The 22,546-nt window shown below is 41.0% G+C and overlaps 1 protein-coding gene across 2 annotated transcripts; it reads left to right on the top strand.

Annotated features, from left to right (window-relative positions):
- The first annotated feature begins 376 nt into the window (after positions 1-376).
- On the top strand, positions 377-21,017 carry LOC139456337 (arylsulfatase B-like). Of its 2 annotated transcripts, none has more exons than XM_071237983.1 (13): positions 377-580; positions 1,735-1,846; positions 6,357-6,408; positions 7,001-7,104; positions 9,576-9,747; positions 9,880-9,981; positions 10,678-10,741; positions 11,606-11,703; positions 12,835-12,971; positions 13,511-13,569; positions 13,787-13,910; positions 14,724-14,860; positions 20,826-21,017. In XM_071237983.1, exons 1-13 carry the CDS (start codon positions 472-474, stop codon positions 20,999-21,001), a joined length of 1,446 nt encoding a protein of 481 aa, XP_071094084.1. In that variant the 5' UTR covers positions 377-471; the 3' UTR covers positions 21,002-21,017. The 2 variants fall into 2 exon arrangements, with proteins under 2 accessions (XP_071094084.1, XP_071094083.1); XM_071237982.1 differs by lacking the exon at positions 20,826-21,017 and adding an exon at positions 15,602-15,822.
- Positions 21,018-22,546: the final 1,529 nt, after the last annotated feature.

The following is a 22,546-nucleotide window of genomic DNA, read 5'->3' as shown; positions in this document are numbered from 1 at the left end:
AATGAATGCAAAAAAGCCCTGGAAATCTAAAAAATGAATGCTCACGGAACCCGGGGTCTATTAATTTCAGATATGTTTTTGACCTGATTTATTTTTGGGTCCTTTATTATCTCCTTTTAATTTTTTGAAATTATTTTTAATTATTTATGCTAAAAGCTTGCAAGTTGTATCTACAAGTGTGAAATATAAACTGCGCAGTTCAATATAAGAACCCTTTTCTCGCCGGCCGCTACTGTGTTTCGAGCCTCCGAGACGGTTGCTAATAAATTTTGAAACGGTAGAATATTTACGGTAGTAGGGGTATTGTGGAAAATGGAACAAAAGCTCAACTCACGACCTGCGTCAGGTCAGACAGCTGGCGCTGCGGATAGTTTGTCACAGGCGACTTGTTTGAGATAAAAATAAAACCTCTGGCATACTTTCCAGGGGAGATAGGACACCAAGTTGTAATTCCTGTCCACGGAAGGAGAGATGTTTGTCCAGTTATTATGCACAGTTTGGGTCATCATCAACCTCTGTGATGAAGTTTCTGCAGCAGGACGTCTACGCCATATTGTCTTCATCGTGGCGGATGATCTCGGTATGTTTGATTTCTTGTAAATATGCTTCCATAAAAAAAATACTATCTTTAATAGTCAATACAAAAGAAACATGTGCGATACTTTTGGTATGATTTCGATATATGTAATTTCCCCACACTGTCAAAAAGGAAATCGTTGCTGGTTGTTGGGCAATCATTGCAGTAATAATTTGTACATTTCAAAAGCATAAATTATAAATTCCATTTTGCACATTACATGGTTTATAAATGAACATCATTTAACAAGGAAATCTCGTATTGATTTCCGTACAGAATATTCCTTCCAGGACTGTTATATTATGATTGTGCGTGTAAAATTAATGTAACAATGCCAGATCTTTCTTAATGGGTTCACGGTCGCGTTGGACAGCATTCAGTTACATCAGTGTCAGCTTTATGGAGGGAAACTGTTTAAGTACGGTATACGGCTTTTCCATTGGACGAGAGGTCGGTCAAATGACCGCGAAATTGACGTTCATATGTGTATGGACGACACAATTTGAAGTTCATACGTTTTTCACGAGACCGTATTCTTAAAGCACTGACGGACTTCTTACACATTCCTCGGGGAATCCCTGGGAATTCCCTGGCACGAATACATACAGAAGCGTTGTTTCTGATCACTTTTATCCTATAATCTTGAACACAGCGTGTTAGCATACATTGGGAATCGTCAGAGAGTTTTGACTGCGTGATCATTCACGAATGCCCTCGCTACGACCAATCCATTTGAACAAAACGAAAAATGTACATGTATCCATACTATCGTAGTAGCGACTCGATCCGTATGTTGACTGACAGCAATCTATGATTTACCTTAGTATCTATTTGACACATCTTTATAATCACCTTTCAACGATCGGCCAAATGATCGATGATGAATAACACATGTAACCGCCACAGGTCCATTAACAACTTCGGAAATCACTTCCGTCACGTGTATCATGTCGGCCATTTTGACGAAGACGATGGGTGCAGTCAGACCCACGAAGAGGCTAGTTTGTCCTAACATTAATGTGGTATAATCCGTGCCGAATTAGGTTTAGGTGTTACACATTTCATCTTCATACCTAACGCCTTTAAATTTGAAAGTAAAATCAATTATAGCAGTATGAAGGTTGTCCGTATGAATCCTATTTTTAAACGATTTTCAGGATGGAACGATATTGGCTTTCATAACCCCGATATGATCACACCCAACATCGACAAGCTGGCAACAGAAGGCTTGATACTGAATCATTCCTATGTTCAACCGCTCTGCAGTCCGTGAGTAGCAGAAGGCTTGATACTAAATCATTCCTATGTTCAACCGCTTTGCAGTCCATGAGTAGTGGAACGCTTAATACTGAATCATTCTGATGTCCACCCCCTCTGCAGTCAATAAGTAGTGGAAGGATGAGACTAAATCATTCCTATGCTCAACCGCTCTGCTGTCCATAAGTAGTGAAACGCTTGAGACTGAATCATTCCTATGCTCAACCCCTCTGCAGTCCACAATTAAGTAGTGGAAGGCTTGAGGCTGAATCATTCCTATGTTAGACCCCTCTGCAGTCCGTAAGTAGTGCAAGGCTTGATATTGAATCATTCCTATGTTCAACCGCTCTGAAGTCCACAACAGAAGGCTTGATGCTGAATCATTCCTATGTCCAACCCCTCTGCAGTCCGTAAGTAGTGCAAGGCTTGATACTGAATTATTCCTATGTTCAACCGCTCTGCAGTCCACAGCAGAAGGCTTGATACTGAATCAGTCCTATGTCCAACCTCTCTGCAGTCCGTAAGTAGCAGAAAGCTTGACACTGAATCATTCCTATGTAGAACCGCTCTGCAGTCCTCAGCAGAAGGCTTGGTGCTGAATAATTCTTATGTACATCCGCTCTGCAGTCCATAAGTAGTGGAAGGCTTGCTTCCTATTCCTATTATATATATATATATTGTGATGACATTATATCAATGCACCACTTGTTGCAGCGTATTAAAATGGAAGGGTGTTTGTGGGATTGATAAGGGTAACTAATTCTCACACATTTCTAGGGTAGTAGATAGCATTTTAAAAACACTACTGAACAGACAAAACTGTTTGGACCACGACAGTAAAACTGTTACCTTCTAGCTGCAGACAGGACTGATGCACCGTTGTATTGAGGTTGTAGTCCTCAGGTAGTCCTTTGGCATGTCACGAATTCCGCCTGTGATATTGTAGGCACAATGATAAATCTTTCAATGAACTTTGCTTAGTTTGGTTTAAACATATTTTATTCTCACGAAAAGGATTGGGCACAAGTTTCAATAGTGGCATAACATGAGCTAATTTCCATTGGCTTGGGTATGTACGCGTTCTAAATGAAATAATAAATAACAGACATAAGACTTCACTTAAAGATGGTACAGTATGTTTCAGAATGTTATCACTTGTGCGATCTGGACCCGAAGCTTTATTTAAAGGGAGAGACATTATTATATCACTTATTTCATATACGTTTAGTCGCAATGTGCTAAATGTTATATCTGTACTTTTTTCCACATTTGGCAATTTCGCCTTACTTCCATCAACATGTGCTATGGATGAAAAATACTTGTTTAACTGATTAGCTTTCTCTAAATCTGACTATATAGTTGGGCTTTTGTCTGTGATGAAGTCTTACCTGTATTTTTCACTAAATATCGTTAAAATTTCCAATAAGAAGTAAAATTCTAAAACGAAATTGTCTAAATTGGAGTAGAACATTTCCTTTGCATAATATTTCATATTATTTACACTTATTCTTTGTTTTCTGTACAATGTTCTGTCCTTGTCTTTATTTGAAAATCTTGAAATCTTAAGTAACCTGTTTCCTTTCCGTACTGCCTTCCGTAATTCGGAATTGAACCACGGTTTATTATTAATTGTTTTATATTGATATGGCTTCGATATGAAGTAAATGATTATGAATAAGAATGGACGCTCTCTATCTTATCAATAACGGAATTTCAAGTAAATTATCAGAATGTATCTTGTGGGTATAGTTATAAATGTTAAAGAAACAAATTCCAGATTCAGACGGTGGAATTTCCCTGATGAGCTCAGTTTATTATTAATACGCAATATAAATATCGCAACTAACACATTCCTTTATGTGCTGAAATATAGTAACATGTTGCATTGCTTCCGCTTTAATACAGTGTAATGTAACGATTAGTCAGTCATACGTGAAACCTCTCCCGACCATGACAACGATCACAATGCTGAGTGTTTTGAAAACATCTATTTTGTGCATTGAAACGTACACGTATAATTTTACTTGGTATGCCAATAATAGTTTGCATTTGACTATTGCATTAGAGACAAAATCAATATCAACTGAATATATATTCAATTTCACCACAACAATGTGATTACCGTAGAATAGAAATAACTAATATCCTAACAAGAATATCCATTTCCAAAGCGTAGCGATTACATCGGATCTTAAATCTTTTTCAAATAATAATATTTCATATACAGAGATGGGTGGTTGATCTTATTTATCATATTGTGATTTTAAAAGTACATAACTTAAAATATATTTCTTTTAAAAAGTTCGCTGTTTTTTTATCTTGGCTGGAGATCGATAACTTTCTAAGATATTTCTTCAAATCGTTAATTCCAAAATAATGTAAATTTAAATTCAAATTCTGACAGACAATTTCGTTGTTTCTTAAAGACGCGGTGAAAAGTATGGTCATTTTCCTAATTTGAGATGTACAGCAGTTTGAAATGAAAGACATAAACATAATGACGGACCGCCTCCGTGGTCTTGTGGTAGATCGTCCACCCGGAGAGCGGAAGGTCCGGGGTTCGATCCCCGGCCGCGTCATACCAAAAGGCGTTAAAAGATGGAATTTGTTGTTACCCTGTCTGGCGCTCGGCAAGGACTGGTCGGCTCGGAGACAGTATACTGTGTCTGAGTGTCGTATTCATGTTAAACTGCGGCATGGTATCTCAGTGAGCTAGCACTATAAATCGGCATCAGTCCGGACTAGTACAAGCAACCAGACCCCCACGTGCATGCACGTCGCAATATACGTGCAATAATCTTGGACGCGACGTTAAACCCAATTTCAACTCACCTCACATAATAACGGCTACTTTGAGTATACTTCGATGAAGTATTGTTTTAGCTTTGATACATTATAAACAAACGATCAAAACACAGTATACTAAGGGGTTTTTTTTAAAAAGCGAAAAAAGATACAAAAGACACTGATTGATTCAATCGGTTATTATACATAATAATTACAATCGAATGGCAACATCATAACTCACAAACGTCACAAGGTGTAACATGTGCTATTTCACAAACTATCACTTTAAACTAACTGTCAGTAACTAAACGTCAATGTTTCAATGATGCGCGTGTCCTCCACGTGTAACAAGACAAGCCTTCGAAATGACGCCATCAGGAATTTGATTTGTCGGACAAGATGAATCTCATGGGTGTTCCACGGGTGAAATGCCAGGGCAACACTGGATATTGCAAAACATGAACGTTGTTTGCAGCGAGGAACTGTTGCACAACACGAGCTGCGTGTGATCTTGTTGAAACAAGACCCGGCGATGGCACCGTAACATAGCTGGATCCAAGAACGGATCAATGTTCCCCTGTGCAATACGATTCTGTTAAAATACTAGTACACCCAGTTTTCTTCTCCGATATCCATTGATCTCTTCCCTGAAAAACTAACAAACTCTCTGCCCGTTACGATATTTAAAAAAAAAAAAATTTATTCCATTTTCAATCATATTTTACATTTCAATATCATACATAGAGTTTGCATGGATTTATTGTGACATTAATGACATGATAATATATCATAGTTATACGGAGTTTCTAAATAATACATGTAGAGAAGACCAGAAGGCATGGACACTTGCATAATTAAAATTTGAATATGCAATACATTTTGTAATTTCATAATATCGAAGTATTTCTTTTTGAATTTGTAAAAAGATTCGTTTGAATTTTTTTCGATTAAATGTGTACAGCATAGATTTTGTTACCTTAATAACTGCATTGGGTGAATTGTTATTCTTCTCTTTAAATCCAAACAGTATGTGTTCATAATTAACATTCACTCTGCCTTATATTGCCAAGGTTAAACTTAACGTGTCCAACGCTGCAGCGGATAGTGTCATGGTGGTCATTCCTCTGAATGGTTGATAGGATGTGACGACTGATGCAACGTCCAAGAGCAGTCGCTGATGATGTCACAGTGATAAATCTGTTACGTAGGTTCCTCGTTGGCGGTTGTAACACCAGCTCTTCCTCTTCTAGGGGCGATCGGGTAGCCTAGTGGTTAAAGCGTTCGCTCGTCACGCCGAAGACCCGGGTTCGAGTCCCGACATGGGTACAATGTGTGAAGCCCATTTCTGGTGTCCCCCGCCGTGATATTGCTGGAATATTGCTAAAAGCGGCGTAAAATCAAACTCACTCACTCACTCACTCTTCCTCTTCTTGGTCTCTTCACCATGTAACGTTGCATCAATGCGGTTCTAGTCGTGCAACGTAGGAATAAGCTGTTCCCAAAGGCGCCACACCAATTGTTCTCTGGGTCATTGGAGCCTGGGAGCAAGGGGGGATATTTCTGTTCCTTTTTGGAAACTTAAGGATCAGCATCCATAAAACTATAGCTCTTGCATGTAACTGATATCCCATACGGCACCTTAAGTTCAAATAGTATGTTCAAATCTTTTTCGACGTGTGCATATATTGTATGTCGAGAGTACACTGATATCTAATGATACATTTTATACACCCAGGTCGAGAAGTGCCTTCATGTCCGGCTACTATCCCTTTAAGACAGGTCTGCAGGTGAGTGGTGACAAGGCGACTGTCACAGTCTAGCCATAGACAACCGTGGTTTCCAGGCACGTGTGTCATACTGGCCAATAGACAACCGTGGTATCCAGTCACGTGTGTCATACTGGCCAATAGACAACCTTGGTTTCCAGTCACGTGTCGCATACTGGCCAACAGGCAACCGCGGTGTCCAGTCTCGTGTGTCATACTGGCCAACAGACAACCTTGGTTTCCAGTCACGTGTCGCATACTGGCCAATAGACAACCTTGGTTTCCAGTCACGTGTGGCATACTGGCCAATAGACAACCTTGGTTTCCAGTCACGTGTGGCATACTGGCCAGTAGACAGCCGTGATGTCCAGTCACGCGTTTTTTTATACTTACAAACTAAATGAGAGCGGTTAAACGTGTCTCAGATTATGTGAGCTAACCGTGGTGCCTGGTCACGTGTCACAGGCTATCCATTAGCTAACCGTGGTGCCTGGTCACGTGTCACAGATTATCCAATAGCTAACCGTGGTGCCTAGTCACGTGTCACAGGCTATCCAATAGCCAACCGTGGTACCTATGGAAAACGGAACTGATGTTTCGCCCTCTTTTACAGCACTTGGTCATTCTGAATTACCAGCCCGTCTGCCTACCCCAGAACATCACTATCCTGCCACAGAAACTAAAGGAGCTTGGATATGCAACACACATCGTCGGCAAGTAGGTATTGGGAAGGCGTTGGAGATGTAGAGATACGCGTACTCATTGTAGAAATGGAGCGTGGTGGTTGCAGGTATGGTAGAAGACGTAGCAGTAATGCAGCAGTGGTAGAAGGGTACGCGGTAGGGATAGTAGAGGTAGTGTTTGTTTGTTTGTTTGTTTGTTGTTTAACGCCACACTCAGCAATATTCCAGCTATACGACGGCGGTCTGTAAATAATCGAATACGGACCAGACAATCCAGTGATTGACATCATGAGCATCGATCCACAGGATACGATGACATGCATCAACCAAGTCTGCGAGCCTGACCACCCGATCCCGTTAGTCGCCTCTTACGAGCATAGTCACCTTTTTACGGCAAGCATCGGTTACTGAAGACCTATTCTACCCCGGATCTTCAGGAGTCGTGAGGTAGTGCACGTGGTAGAGATAGTAGTGATAGTGTATGTGTTGGAGAAAGTTGTTTCATTAGTAGTTGAAGTGGTAACATCAGCAAAACAGTGGTTGAAGACATTAGTAGTTCTAGTAAATTAGCAGAAGTATAAGTAATAGCAGTATCATAAATACTCGTGGCAGAAATAGCAGCAGTAGCATTTGCTGTAGTTATTGTCGCAACAACAGTACCTTTAGTAAAAACGTAGTAGTAGTTGTTGTAGAATTGGAAGTGGTAATAGTAGTTGTTGTAGTGGTTGTTGGTAGCAGTACTGATTGCGGTAGCAGTACTGGTTGTAGTAGTGGTTGTAGTAGTAGTTGTAGCAGTAGTAGAAGTAGTAGTAATACTAGTAATAGAAGTAGTAGCAGTAGCAGCACTGGTAGTACTTATGGTAGTAGTGATAATAATAATAGTAGAAGTTGTAGAGGTATTTGTAGTAGTAGTAGCAGCAGTAGTTGTAGTAGCAGCAGTCTAAGGCCCTGTAATTAGGTGTGCGGAGTTGCGTCCCTTGGAACGCCAGAAACCTATCGTGCTTTTAGTTTCTTCAGCACCATACCCGTGCTCGTGGGTTTAACCACAGTGGTTAACGTCTGAGACACATTACCTGACATGCCGCGATGTAACTGGAATATTGTTAAAAGCGGCGTTAAACACAACTCTCTCACTCGCAGTTAGCGAGAGATAGACGATAATTTTGACGGAATCAGTCGTTCGGAATAGCCCGTGTTAACATTTTCGTGGTTGCATGATTGGAAAAGAAATTCCGATTGTCACTTAAAGTTTCATGATCTGGTAAGTGACGCCTTGATTGGTGATGAAACGCCGTTCTGACGTGACCCCTAATGGGTAGGTCTCAGATCTTTGTTTAGCGATAGCGAGAACTAAGGTCTGATTTTAATGGGATTGACACTGTTCCTGTGTAGGAGTAGTAGTATTCGTAAGGGTGGTAGTAGTATTCGTAAGGATGGTGGTAGTAGTAGTATTCGTAAGGGTGGTAGTAGTATTCGTAAGGGTGGTAGTAGTATTCGTAATGGTAGTAGAAGTAGTAGTATTCTTAAGGGTGGTAGTAGTATTCGTAAGGGTGGTAGTATTAGTATTCTTAAGGGTGGTGGTAGTAGTATTCGTAAGGGTGGTAGTAGTATTCGTAAGGGTAGTAGTAGTATTCGTAAGGGTGGTAGTAGTAGTAGTAAGGGTAGTAGTAGTAGTAAGGGTGGTGGTAGTAGCATTCGTAAGGGTGGTAGTAGTAGTATTCGTTAGGGTAGTACTAGTAGTAGTAGTAAGAGTGGTGGTAGTAGCATTCGTAAGGGTGGTAGTAGTAGTATTCGTAAGGGTGGTAGTAGTATTCGTAAGGGTGGTAGTAGTAGTAGTAGTAGCAGTAATAGTAGTCAGACAGACAGACAGACAGACAGACAGACAGACAGACAGACAGGTTTATTTGCATTACAGGCCACGTGACCTTAAGAATAAAACTTTTTACATCATGAAGATATACAGACTCAAATTACCAAAATTACTTATTAAGCGTGACCGTTTTTAAAAGATGTATTAAGAACTTGGTAAATGACAATAATGCATTCATATCTGACGAAGTACATAGGTTTTTAAGTGAATAATACTGCTTATTTAACAATTTAGGGAATAACAGTTTACGCTCATCTTGAAAATATTTACAGACATATACAACATAAATGTCATCTTCAATTGCGTTGCAATGTTGATACACCCCTCCGTAGATGCTGCACACCCAAAGAATTACAGCTAGACGTTTGTACTCCCAGGGCATTTGGAGAGATAAATAGTTTTCACAATCTAGCAATGATTTCTGGGTCTTATTAAAGGTTAATACATTTGAGTCTAAGGAGGCATGCCATTCTTGCAAAGAACAGGTGTACACTCTTTCTTTAAACAGGGTAATAAATAGCTTTGGATCAGTAAGTAGTAGTAGTAGTAGTAGTAGTAGTAGTAGTAGTAGTAGTAGTAGTAGTAACAGTCCTCCACCTGTACAGAGGTCACAATTTTCCTGTCGTGTGATCCAGGTGGCACAATGGGTTCTGTAGTTGGAATTGCACCCCAACGTACCGTGGCTTTGACAGCTTCTTCGGCTACTACAACGCCCAGGAAGACTACTACACCCACGTCACTGGTGGCTTCCTTGACTACCGTAACAACACCAGCCCCGAGAAGACCGACAACGGCACTTACTCAACGGTAACGTATCTGCTTTAACAATATACACAATATATCTGTTTTCAGTTTCCTTTAAATCGTTCTCTCTAGGTCATCAGTAATAAGTTTATAGTATTACATTAAATGATTTTTTGATAATCGTAATCTTTTCAGTTCCGGTTCACTGACGTAGCTACCGACATCATTCAGCGTCACAACAAGAGTCGGCCTTTGTTTCTGTACCTGCCATTCCAAGCTGTCCACGCACCTATTGAGGTAAATGGCGATCGTTAGGATTTCAATCTTCGTAATGGAGAAATCATGAGAATCTGGTGGTTCTACTTCCGCAAAAAAGATTCGAGTTATTTCTCTGACTGAAACCATGTTATGGTTCATAATTGAAGTCTCTATAATTATTACTTGTTTTAGTTACACGTTCAAAATAGACAGTGAATTCCTGGCTCAGAAGCAACTGCATGACGTCATCATAAGGATGTAATTCCGGTTACACAAGGCATCAAAGCACAGAAGTCAAGTCTCGCGAAAAAGGAAGCTGGTCTGTGAATGAGAACATCAGTGCGAGCAGAGAGCGGCAAGTTTAGCGTTTTTAGCCAACAGGTTGTGGCCAAAAATGTGGCTACATGTAGCTCTACAATATCCGGTTATAGTTGCGCATGCGTAGCGTCCTTGATTATTGATGTACACACACACACACACATATTGGCACCTTAAAAGTTTGTATGGGCGATAGAAATAACTGCTCTTTTGATGCAAATTTGGGCGGTAGATGATCTACTTCACAAACAAAATTCAAGTTGTCAGATATTTGTTTTCTGTCTATACCAAGGACCAGTTAATGTTAAGCGTCTGATCGCAGCTACAAGAAACCAGTCAGCACTTTTCCAGTCGCTTAGGTAGACAGGAGCCCTCTTAAACATTAATCATGATTGTATTTTTGTTCATATTTCAAAGGTTCCCGAAAAGTATGAAGCAATGTATCCAAACATACAAACAGAAGATCGTCGAAAGTTTTGCGGTATGTATGAACTATTTATGTCGACATACATTAAGTTACATATTCGTGGTCACTCGTATCTTGCCGGAACAAGGCGATCTCACGTTACGGAACGGAGCGAATGGGGACGAAGCCGCACACACGTAACCACGGAAAAGCCACGAAATGTGTTGTACAAAAGGATGATTGTATTTGTGAATTGCCCATGTAAAATGTCACCATCTTCAACAACGCATTTTTTTCAGGAGTTAATAAGGTTTCATAAACAAATGTTTCTTGGGGACATTTTTTCTCGAATGTGTGGATTGCAGGAAGACTTTAGCTTTATTTTTTTTATTGCAAATCAAAATAATGCGGGAAGACCTTTTTTTTTCTCCACCAAAAATAACCAAATCGGCGTTTTAATTCTAGAGATTTGTTTCATGGAGTAAGCTTCTTTGACACGGGAGGATGACAAAAATTATATATTGGCTAAAGGAATGACTGACACATAGGGTGTAGAGCGACGCACCGGTGCTTGAGATTTGTTTTATGCGTAAATAGATGCGAGGATGAGTGAGTGAGTCGGGTTTAACGCCGCTTTTAACAGTATTCCAGTTACATCACGGCGTGTCAGCTTAATGTGGGAGGAAAGCCCGAAGTGATGCAGGTCTCAGACGTTTACCACATCGGTGAAACATACGAGCACGGGTATGGTGCTGACAAACCTAGAAACATAATCGGGGCGAACCGGGATTCGAACCCACAATCATAGGTTTCTGGCGTGCCCAAGGGATGCAACTCTGCACAGTGAATCGCAGCGCCTTAAACGACTTGACCACACATGCCCCCGCGAAGATAATGAATGCTTATTATTTATTCTTATTTTTCCTGAACTGTGTCTAGGAATGGTCTCTGCTCTTGATGAAGCAGTTGGTAACATAACCAAAACATTGACAGATAGTGGGTTAATGGAAGACACCCTGATTCTGTTCACTGCCGATGTAAGTATAAGTTCTAGTGTTGTCAATCACAGTATTAAGCGTATAAGTTCGTCTGTTATTTCCGTATTTCACAGCGACAAGAACCTTCCGAGAAATATTGCTTTATTTCCCATAGATTCGAACATTATTACACCCAATTCAGAAAACGAAAAGCCAGGTAATGAAAACAAATTCAACCAATTGTGATTTAAATTTCCATTGAGCATCTGTGTTTTAACATTAGAGAAGCGTGGGTGGTCCACATCACGACACCCCGCTTTGTAGAATTGCTTCCCTTAGCCATGTAAGGATGGTATGTTAGAATTGAAAACTCGCCAGATGAGTATATGTGGTCTAGATCTGTAAGAAACCATATACTGGCTCATACATTGGTTTTACCAAAGTAAGTCTTATGTATATTTATAATGCGCCAAATCCACAACCTAAACCATGCTCAAAGCCCTACATCATTACCCCAATGGATCAGTGAACACTCGATTTTCATTCTCAGCTCCCTGGGAGTATACCCAAGCTGCCCGAGGCACTAAAAGGTTGACTGTCACATTACCATTTCATCCTTCCGGGTACCCATTCAATGCTGGGCAAACTGCTATTTCGAACTAAGTCACTTTCCAAAGGAGACGCCATACACGTACTCCCTGTGCTTCAGTGTGGGGAAGGATCGTAGCCCTGTAAACAATAAGGAATTAGGAAGCCGAACGCGGTTACCTATCCAACTACTCTCAGCGACCAACGGCGCCAAACATCGCCTGATTTGTGACCCAAACTTGTCATGATCTCAAAAGACGCGTGAAGATCCGGGGTAGAATAGGTCTTCAGTGACCCATGCTTGCCGTAAAAGGCTACTGTGCTTGTCGTAAGAGACGACTACCGGGATCGGGTGGTCAGGCTCGCTGACTTGGTTGATGCACGTCATCGTATCCCAATTGTATGTGGATCGATGCTAATGATGTCAATCACTGGATTGTCTGGTCCATACTCGATTATTTACAGACCGCCGTCATATAGCTGGAATATTGCTTATTGTGGGGTTAAACAACAACCAATCAAACAGTCAATATAATATGATCTCAAAATACCGAAATACTGTTCAAAGTTGCTTAAAACTCATTCTAAATCTCAACTCTACAGAATGGTGGCTGGATCACAGAACACGGGAACAACTACCCCCTGCGCGGAGGCAAGTTTACCGTGTACGAAGGCGGAACGAGGGCAGTGGGCTTCATACATGGATCGGGTCTCCAAAAGACTGGAACTGTGTTTGACGGGTAAACAACCACACAATCACAATCGGCACCATGTTATTGACATATGACTTTACTGACTTTACAGTTTTCTCAGACACTTCAACGATATCCAGAACGAAAGATCTCAATATTTGTTATTGTTCTTAAATTTCTTAAATGTTACTAATAAGACCTGACAGTGCGGCGTATTTAACATGTGATGTAAATGGGGATTATGTTTGATACAGCCGGGTCCAGTCCAAAAGTAAATGATTACCCTATACACATATGACACTATGTTCAATGTAACGACATGAGGTGGAATTGGGTACTAGACTTTGGACACAAACGAAGCTAAAAAGATTCAAACTGTTCAATGTGTTGAAAAAAACCAAAAGCGACAAAAGCCTTTCCTTTTGCAGAGTCAATTGTACGATTCCGATATATCATAAGCAAGTGTTTATGAATCACTATCTATAAAGAGCACGCTCGATTGTACCTCAATGTCAAGTCAATGTTAATTTGGAAGTTAACATGTTCATTCTAAAGTTGACGTTGTGTCACTGAACATATCGTTGCAGGATGATCCACGCCGTGGACTGGCTGCCCACCCTAACAGCAGCTGCCGGGGGGACCCCAGGTACAATACGGCGTGGCCGTCACAGGGTCACGGCCCGGTAGTTTGTTCAAACATGACCTTGGAAAACTGTGTTCCTGTGTGTGTTGATTGGAAGACGTTACCAATCGGTTGAATAATGATTTTTATGTATCATTGATGATTTGTTTCTGACCCTTGGACTGGTGTTACAGTATATTTTTTTATGACTGTATGTATATTTTCTCAATGGCCCCTCTAGTGTCAGACCGTGACGGCATCAACCTGTGGCCTAGTCTTAGCACAGCTTCCCCTTCACCCCGCACTGAGGTCGTCTACAACTACGACTCACACGTCCTCCCCACTGAAGGACATGCTGCCATCAGGTACGTCTGTTTACGTTGACGTTGGCAGAAACCGACAGTACTCTACACCAAGCCACTAATATACGTGCGCTAGAATAATTCCTTGATATTTTTCCTCTGTTCGGTAATTCAAAACGTGGTGTTCGACCTGGCGAAATATACATATGCCCCTGAAGTATTTTAGTGATAAATTATTTACACACAGAAAGAAAATTGCAGTGGGATACTATTATATTGTACTATGTCCAGAAATATGTGTTTTCCGATTTGCAGGTGTTCATTCATATTCTCTCAATATCACTACTGAAAATGCGCTTAATTAAATTTGTCTTTATAAAAATATAAAGTCTATTCCTCAGTGGAATAAACACGGTTTTTCGAATAAAAACGCTTTGTATATACTGTATGTCCCAGGCAACGTATAAAATGGCTAATATTTTCACTTAGACAAATTGAAAAACGTATATATATTTCAGTTGTTGTTTTTATTGACTGAAACATCTGTCCATTTATGTTATTAGGGAAACGAATTCCAAACATTTTAGTATTAATTTTCATCACCAATTGACTGAAAAGATTAAAATACAACGAAAGTCAATTTAATGTATTTCTTTGGCTCCGAATCCAACCATAATTCGATATTGTAATATTTTTAAGTCCTTTTAAACTGCCTAATAATTTGTATTAATAAATAGGGCCAGCATTTTCACTCAATTTGTAAAATGACTGAACTATAAAGCCATTTTATAAATCGCCTAAGTGATTCACATTTTACACATTTACTTAACATATACACTGTATATTACGAAGTAAGCAATGCTCGTATTGTTGCAGAGTGGGTGACTACAAACTGATCGATGGCTACCCGGGACTCTACCCTGACTGGTACAAGCCTGAACAAGTCACATCGGAGCTGAACATCACCCACATCAGCGATTGGGCCAACAAGTATCAGCTGTTCAACTTGAAAGGTAAGAAGCATTCTCGGATATATATTTGAGGTTCTGTCAGACGAGTTTTACCTGGTTAGGGAATGCATAGTAATCAAAATTGTGTTCCATGGATTTTCCCAAGGTTCAAGAAGCACGAGGGTTTTCATGTGAGGGTATTTTGGCTTGGGAGGGCGGATGTCTCTCTCTTGTTGATATCTGATTAATCAAGTGAGTGAGTGAGTTTGGTTTTACACCGCTTTAAACATTGTTTCGGATATACCTCGGCGGGTCAGCTCAATGTTGGAGGAGAGCACAAAGGGGCGCTTGTCGTAGAGTTTAGCCAATCAGGTGATATGGGTGACTGATCATTATCAAGCTGTTTCTGGTACTTGAACCCACGATGAATAGGCTCTGCATACCGAATTACCAGTCCCGGAAGCTCCAGGAAAAGACCCAGAGAGGCATGCGCAATATCACTGAGATCCTCCAGACTTCCATATTTGGTGCAGCAGGGAAAATTAGTTCATTTGCAACCCCAAAGACATAGGTTTGGATACAATTTGGTTGTCCAACGCGATAATAGTATTGAAATATTGCCAAGGGTGACTGAAAATCTAATAAATTGGAAAATCATTCAAGTATTTGCAGAGAGTCAAGTAAAAGTCAAGTAAAAGGCCAAATCTGCACTCTGAAGAAATCAACTGAGAAACGCATTATTATTGCAACACTTCCTTTCCATTCATACATGGAATATGTCTGTATGATGATGATTGTTCACAGATGACCCGACCGAGCACAACGACCTGTCGTCCTCGCATCCAGACATCGTGAAGCAGCTAGCCGCCAGACTGGCTTGGTATGAGAAACAAGCGGTGCCAGCAAATTTCCCTGCCCTACCCGACCCCAAGAGCAACCCTGAACTATACGGCAATGTCTGGTCTCCTGGCTGGTGCTAAGACCTTCTCTTTTCATACAACCATGGAATAAAGTCGTTATTTCAATACTGTTCCCTCTGTCTTTCACCTAGTATATAATCCGGGGCATCATTCTACACAGTACTGTGCAGCTGTTTTAAAAAATAAAAGTATTGGAATACAAGGGAAGCATGCTCATGCAACAATTTTGTTGGAACCGGTCCGCTCACCGGTAAAAAATTGGCACCTGGCAGGATTAGACTGTAAGCGTATTCCAAGTCTTCTAGTGCCTAATAGGTAAGTTGGTTGAATATTCCCCAGGTAGGGGAGATTTGAAATGCACACCAGTCCGCGGTCTATCAATAGACTGCACTTTTTAGCTTTAGAATTTTGTCTGGCTACAAGGACTATAAGCTTTAAAATACATATATATACCTTAACGCATGACAATGGTTCTCTATTATCCCACGTACCAGAATCCATTTGGCGTAACAGGCGAACTAGCGCTGAAAATTATACATAGAGATTACTACACGAGTGTCTGTCAGATGCCATGATCTTTCAACGAGTTGTTTCAAAACGTATCTAACGAGCGAAAGCGAGTTAGATACGCTTTATAACAACGAGTTGTAATACCAAGTGCGGTAATCGGTTTCTTACACACGCTAAAATCGCACCTTTTTAGCATCGAACCGAATTATTTTGTCTATTCTCATGATTACAGAGGAGGATTTTCGTTGATTGAGGGATCGTATATACATAAATGTGTTACGTAAGTAAGTATGGGTTGATGAAGATCTATTCTAACCCGGATCTTGACGGGTAGGAGGAGAATTTAGAGCAAGCAGGGAGAAGCAAGTGCAGCGCTGTATTTAACATGCGGCGGCAAAGAAATGTGGTACCAATCTCTAGCATATCCGGTTATAGGAGCGCATGCGTAGCGTCCTTAATTATAGATGTACACAAACATGGAGACGTATTGCTTGGGCGATAAAATTACTCACTGCTTGATTGATGTTATGTCGGCGAGAGCCATTTTACTTAACAAACTTCACGTCGTCTCTATTTCTTTTGATTCGATACCGAGGACCAATGAGAGTTATGCCAAGTGTCTCGGTCTATTGTCTATATATATATATCTTCTTATTTCAAAGGTTCCCGCAAAGTGTGAAGCAATGTATCCAAACATAAAAACAGAAAATCGTCGAAAGTTTTCCGGTGTGTATGAAGTATATATTTCGACATTTTACATAAACCTACACATTCGTGGTCACTCGTATCTTGCCGGAACAAGGAGATCTCAAGTTACGGAACTGTGGAGCATACACGTAACGATGGAGAGACGACGAAACCAGTTGTACGATTTGATGACTATATTTGTGAATGACCCATGTAATATTCCACCATCTTCAACAACGCATGTTTATTAGGAATTAATAAGGCTGCATAAACAAATATTTCTGTAGCACATTTATCTCAAATGGGAGGAGTGTAGTGTCCCCTTATTGCGGCGTGTCGCGCCCGAGAAGAAAATCCTTTTTCATCCTAGTGCGTATGATAATATTTGAATGAATGCTCATTTCTTAAAAAATAAAATCCCCCGAATTCGTTCAAGGAGTGGTCTCTGCTCTTGACGAAGCAGTTGGTAACGTTACTGAAACGTTAAAACAAAGAGGGTTGATGGACAACACCCTGATTCTGTTCACTGCCGATGTAAGTATAAGCTCTAGTGTTGTCAATCAGTGTATTAAGCGTATCAGTTTGTCGTGTTTGCTATAACGGATAATCCGAAAATAATTATTCGTTTTTACACTTGGAGTATCATTAAGTAATGACAGTTGGATGAAGGCTCTGTAAAGCCCATATTAATTCCACCATTAACTGAAGAAACATAAATCATTAATGAACTATTGAGGTTGGACACAAGCACAGCTAAAATTATTCAAATTGTTCAGTGAGTTAAGGAGTATGGTTTTACACCGCTTTTTGCAATATTTCAGCAAATGTGCTTCACACTTGGTAGCCATGTGGCGAATCGAACCCGGTTCTTGGGTCTTCGGCGTAACTAGTTAACCCTATAAACGTTAGGCTACCCCTACCTCGCCTCAAACTGTTCATTACGTTGAAGTCAATGTTAATTTTGTAAATTTAAGTTCATGTTGATGCTAATATTGACGTTGTACCACTGATCACGTCGTTGCAGGATGATCCACGCCGTGGACTGGCTGCCCACCCTGACAGCAGCTGCCGGGGGGACCCCAGGTACAGTAGGGCGTAGCCGTTACAGGGTCACGGCCTGGTAGTCTGTTCAAACATGACCTTGGAAAACTGTGTTCCTGTGTGTATTGGGTTCAACGCTGCTTGGCATGTAGCTGTCTGCACAATGTCGGGGAAATGTGACGCGGGTCGATGACGTTAACCAATTCAGTGGACATTAAACATCCTAGGATAATTTGTCACTGAGCATGCAGCGCATGTGACATACCTGTATCACCATTCATTCATTGTCATCCAAACTTGAAAATGTTTCGTTTCTACAAGTCAAGTGTTCTTTATTTTCTAAAGGAGTATATACAGCCACTTCCTCACATGCTCACGGGACAGTCGGATTCGTGCAATGGACTCTGCTTTTACCAGAGATTTCATATGATTATAGAATTTTCTGTCGCTTTAATTTGTTATTAATAATATATCGGAATAGAATAAAGCGAATAGGTATGGGACGAACCCATCGCTAATGTGGAGTAAGGAAGACGTTATCAATCGGTTGAATAATGATTTATATATGATTCTAAAGGAATATACAGTCAGTTCCTTACACACCAACCCATGCTCGTGATACAGTCGGATTCGTACAAAGGGCTCTGCTTAAAGCAAAGATTTGATATGATTTTGGAAATCATATTATTTATTATATCGGAATTGGATAAAGCGCATAGTTGCTGACGAACGCAATGCTGATGCCATGTAGGGAAGCCGTTACCACTGGGGTGATTAATGATTTTTAATTATGATAAATGATTTGTTTCTGAACCCTTGGAGTTGGTGTTACTGTATATTTTTATATTATTGCATGTATATCTCAATGACCCCTCTAGTGTCAGACTGGGACGGCATCAGCCTGTGGCCTAGTCTCAGCACAGCCTCCCCGTCCCCCCGCACTGAGGTCGTCTACAACTACGACTCGCACCCCCAGCCCATGCAAGGACATGCTGCCATCAGGTACGTCTGTTTACGTTGACGTTGGCAGAAACCGACAGTACTCTACAACAAGCCACTACTATACGTGCGTAAGAATACTGTCCTGGATATATAAATTTCTCCTCCGTTCGAAAGTGGTGTTCGACCTGGCGAAATTTACATATGCCCCTGAAATATTCAGTGATAAATGTGTTCAAGTACAGAAAGAGTGCTCATTGGAATACTGCATTTTATATTGTCCTATGTTCATATACATGTTACTCAAAATATCAGGCATTGTTCCATATTCAATTTCAAAATGTCCTGGAATGGAATACTCCGTAACTCCGTATCACTGTTAGTTGGTGGTCTGTTAATGCCGCACTCAGCAATGTTCCAGCTGTATGACGGCGGTCTGTAAATAATCGAGTCTGGACCAGACAATCCAGTGATCAATATCATGAGCATCGATGCATGCAATTGGGATCGATGACATGCATCAACCAAGTCAGCGAGCCTGAGCACCCGATCCCGTTTGTCGCCTCTTACGACAAGCATAATCGCCTTTTACGGCAAGCATGGGTTGCTGAAGACCTATTCCACCCCGGATCTCCACGGGTCCCGTATCACTGAAAACACGTGACTTTTATCTTCTTAATTACATTTGCCTTTTTCAAAATATCAACATTTCCCATTCCTCAATGTAATAAACATGGTTTCAGACAAAAACGCTTTGTATATACACTGTAAATTACGAAGTAAGCAATGCTCGTATTCTTTGCAGAGAGGGTGACTACAAACTGATCGATGGCTACCCGGGACTCTACCCTGATTGGTACAAGCCTGAACAAGTCCCATCTAGTTTGAACACCAGATTCAGCAGGGATTCAGCCAATCAGTATCAGCTATTCAACTTGAAAGGCAAAAGTAAACTGCATGGACATTTATTAGTGGTTCTGTCAGACTAGTTTATTCCCTGGAATGGTTAGGGTTGGTTTGTTGTTTAACGCCGCACTCAGCAATATTCCAGCTATGTGACGGCGAGTCTGGACCAGACAAGCCAGTGATTGACATCATGGGCATTGATCCACGCTATTGGGATACGATGACATGCATCAACCAAGTCAACGAGCCTGACCACACGATACCGTTAGTCGCCTCTTACGACAAGCATGGGTTGCTGAAGACCTATATAATTATATCCCGGATCTTCACGGGAGGAATGGTTAAGGGAATACATATTAATCACAATACTGTTCCTAGGATTTTTCCCAAGACTCATGACACATAAGGGTGTTGATAGGGCGGCATTATACCCTGTGAAGACGAATATCTCTCTCTTTTGTATATCTGATTAGATGAATAAGTCAGTTTGGTTTAACACCGCTTAGAACAATATTTCAGTTATATATCAGCATGTCAGCTCTGTGTGGAAGGAAAGCACAAAGTGAGGCTTGTCGTAGACATTAACCACAGACGGATCATTATTAAGCTGTTTCTGGTATTCGAACCCACTAGGAGCAGACTCTGCATCGAATCATCAGACCCTAGACACCAAGAAAACACCCAGAGTTTAATGCACAGTTACCATTGAGATGTTCCGTGCTTCCATACTTGATGCGCCATGGAAGACTAGTGGTTTAAACGTTCACTTGCAACGCCAAAGACCCAGATTCGGGTACAATTTGAGCAGTTCATTATAGTTATCCCACGCTGTTACAAAATTGAAATATTGACAAGGGCGACTAAAAATAAAATCAATTTGAAAATCGTCGGAACTATTTTTGTAGGTGAGTTGTGAAAGACGACGATTAGCAATCTGAAGAAAATCCATTGAGAAATTATTATTGCAAAACGGCAAACAGTAAACAGGAAGACTTACATGGACTATGTCCAATGAATGTTCACAGATGACCCCAATGAGCGCAACGACCTCTCCAACTCTCATCCGGACATGGTGAAGAAGCTTGCTGCCAGACTGGCCTGGTATGAGAAGCAGGCAGTACCACCCAACTTCCCTGAGACCCCCAACGACCTGAGCAACCCTGCACTGTACGGCAATGTCTGGTCTCCCGGCTGGTGCTGAGAGCTTCTTGTTGTACTGTCACTGAATAAAGTCGATATATGAATGGCATGATCCGCTGTTTTCACAGTAAAAATCCCAGGAATACCGGGAAGGCATGCATGATGCAACACTGAGCGTCGAGATGACAAGGATTGGCAGAAGATTAACCACATAATAGACTGGCTGTCTGTTGAAGGTAACCAGCAGTCACATAAACTATACCTGTTCTTGTCCTCCCCTTCTCCTTCAAAACCAACACGGAATACTTTCCACTGACAGCTCTTCGTAATTAACGGATAACGCACTTTAATTGTAGTTATATTCAAATCTCGGGCCACGTACGCTTCTGTAGGAAATTCAATTTCACAAGTGTGTTCGTCGAATGTTTGGTTTGTTGTTTAACGCCGCACTCAGCAATATTCCAGCTATATGACGGCGGTCTATAAATAATTGAGTCCGGACCAGACAATCCAGTAATTGATATCATGAGCATCGATACTGGGATACGATGACATGCGAGCTTGGTTGCGTTCAGACGAGTTGCGTGTGCCATTGACAAACGGAATCCCACATCTATGAATCAAAAGGTCTATGTTATAAGCCCGCGTGTTATTATTTAATAAACCGACAGGAGCGCTGACCAAGCCTGTCCAACCCTTAACTGAACTAGCATGTTGAAAGGAGCGTTACACCAAGGAATCGGCCCCTAAATGAGTGGTTCAAGAGGATGTTATTGAATTAATAACGAATCACAGTGAAGGGAAAAATACTTCAACGCACAGAACATGTTGTGTGTCTCAGTTTTGTTGCTGAGTATATATACAGTCGGTATCGAGAACCTGGCGGGACATGAGTTCCAACACGTCTTACATACCAAATCCTATTTCACGGCATTTTCTATTATGCTAAATGATGACCCTTGTTTAACGTCTAAATCTCTTCACCTACTATTTAGATGGTGAGGGTTGTTACAGCCAGTTTGGTTTGTTGCAGCTGATCGGGCGTGCGTGGTTGCTTGTACTGGTTGCTAAGTGTGCCGGCTTTATTGTGCTGACCCACGAAGATACCATGCCGCAGTTTGGCATGGATACCCACACTCAGAACCGACAAGTCCTCCTTTTATCCGATCAATGCTGAGCAATGATAACATCAAGAACCATCTTTTGTTATGATGCGACCAAGGAATCGAACCACCGACCTTGCGCTCTCTGGGCAGACGATCTCTCCACGAGACCACGGAGGCGGTCACGTCGTGAGATAATGATAGAAATACTATTCAAACGTAACTCACTCACTGTTAACTTAGTCAATGCAACCTAATAAACTGTTTGACTAAATACGATTATTAAAGTGAGTTTGTTTTAACGCAGCTTGTAAATAAATTCATTTATATCGCGGCGGGCCACAGCTGTGTCAAAGTGAGTGAGTGAGTTGGGTTTAACGCCGCTTATAACAAACAGTATTCCAGTTATGTCACAGTGTACGAGCCTAATATGCCCGGAAAGCCCGAAGTGTGCAGGTCTCGGACGTTTACCACAATGGTGAATCCCACGAGCACATGTATGG

Source organism: Haliotis cracherodii, unplaced genomic scaffold (assembly GCF_022045235.1).
Source record: "Haliotis cracherodii isolate W230 unplaced genomic scaffold, xgHalCrac1.p SCAF_11, whole genome shotgun sequence".
Lineage (NCBI taxonomy): Eukaryota > Metazoa > Mollusca > Gastropoda > Lepetellida > Haliotidae > Haliotis > Haliotis cracherodii.
Note: the sequence above shows the minus strand (reverse complement) of the source record. Positions and strands in the feature narration are given on the sequence as shown.

Excerpts from the sequence above, each read along its gene's own strand:
- LOC139456337 (XM_071237983.1), top strand. The coding sequence starts at position 472 with ATGTTTGTCCAGTTATTATGCACAGTTTGGGTCATCATCAACCTCTGT. Across the intron at positions 9,982-10,677 it reads CTGTCCACGCACCTATTGAG|GTTCCCGAAAAGTATGAAGC; the intron begins GTAAATGGCGAT and ends CATATTTCAAAG. Across the intron at positions 10,742-11,605 it reads AGATCGTCGAAAGTTTTGCG|GAATGGTCTCTGCTCTTGAT; the intron begins GTATGTATGAAC and ends AACTGTGTCTAG.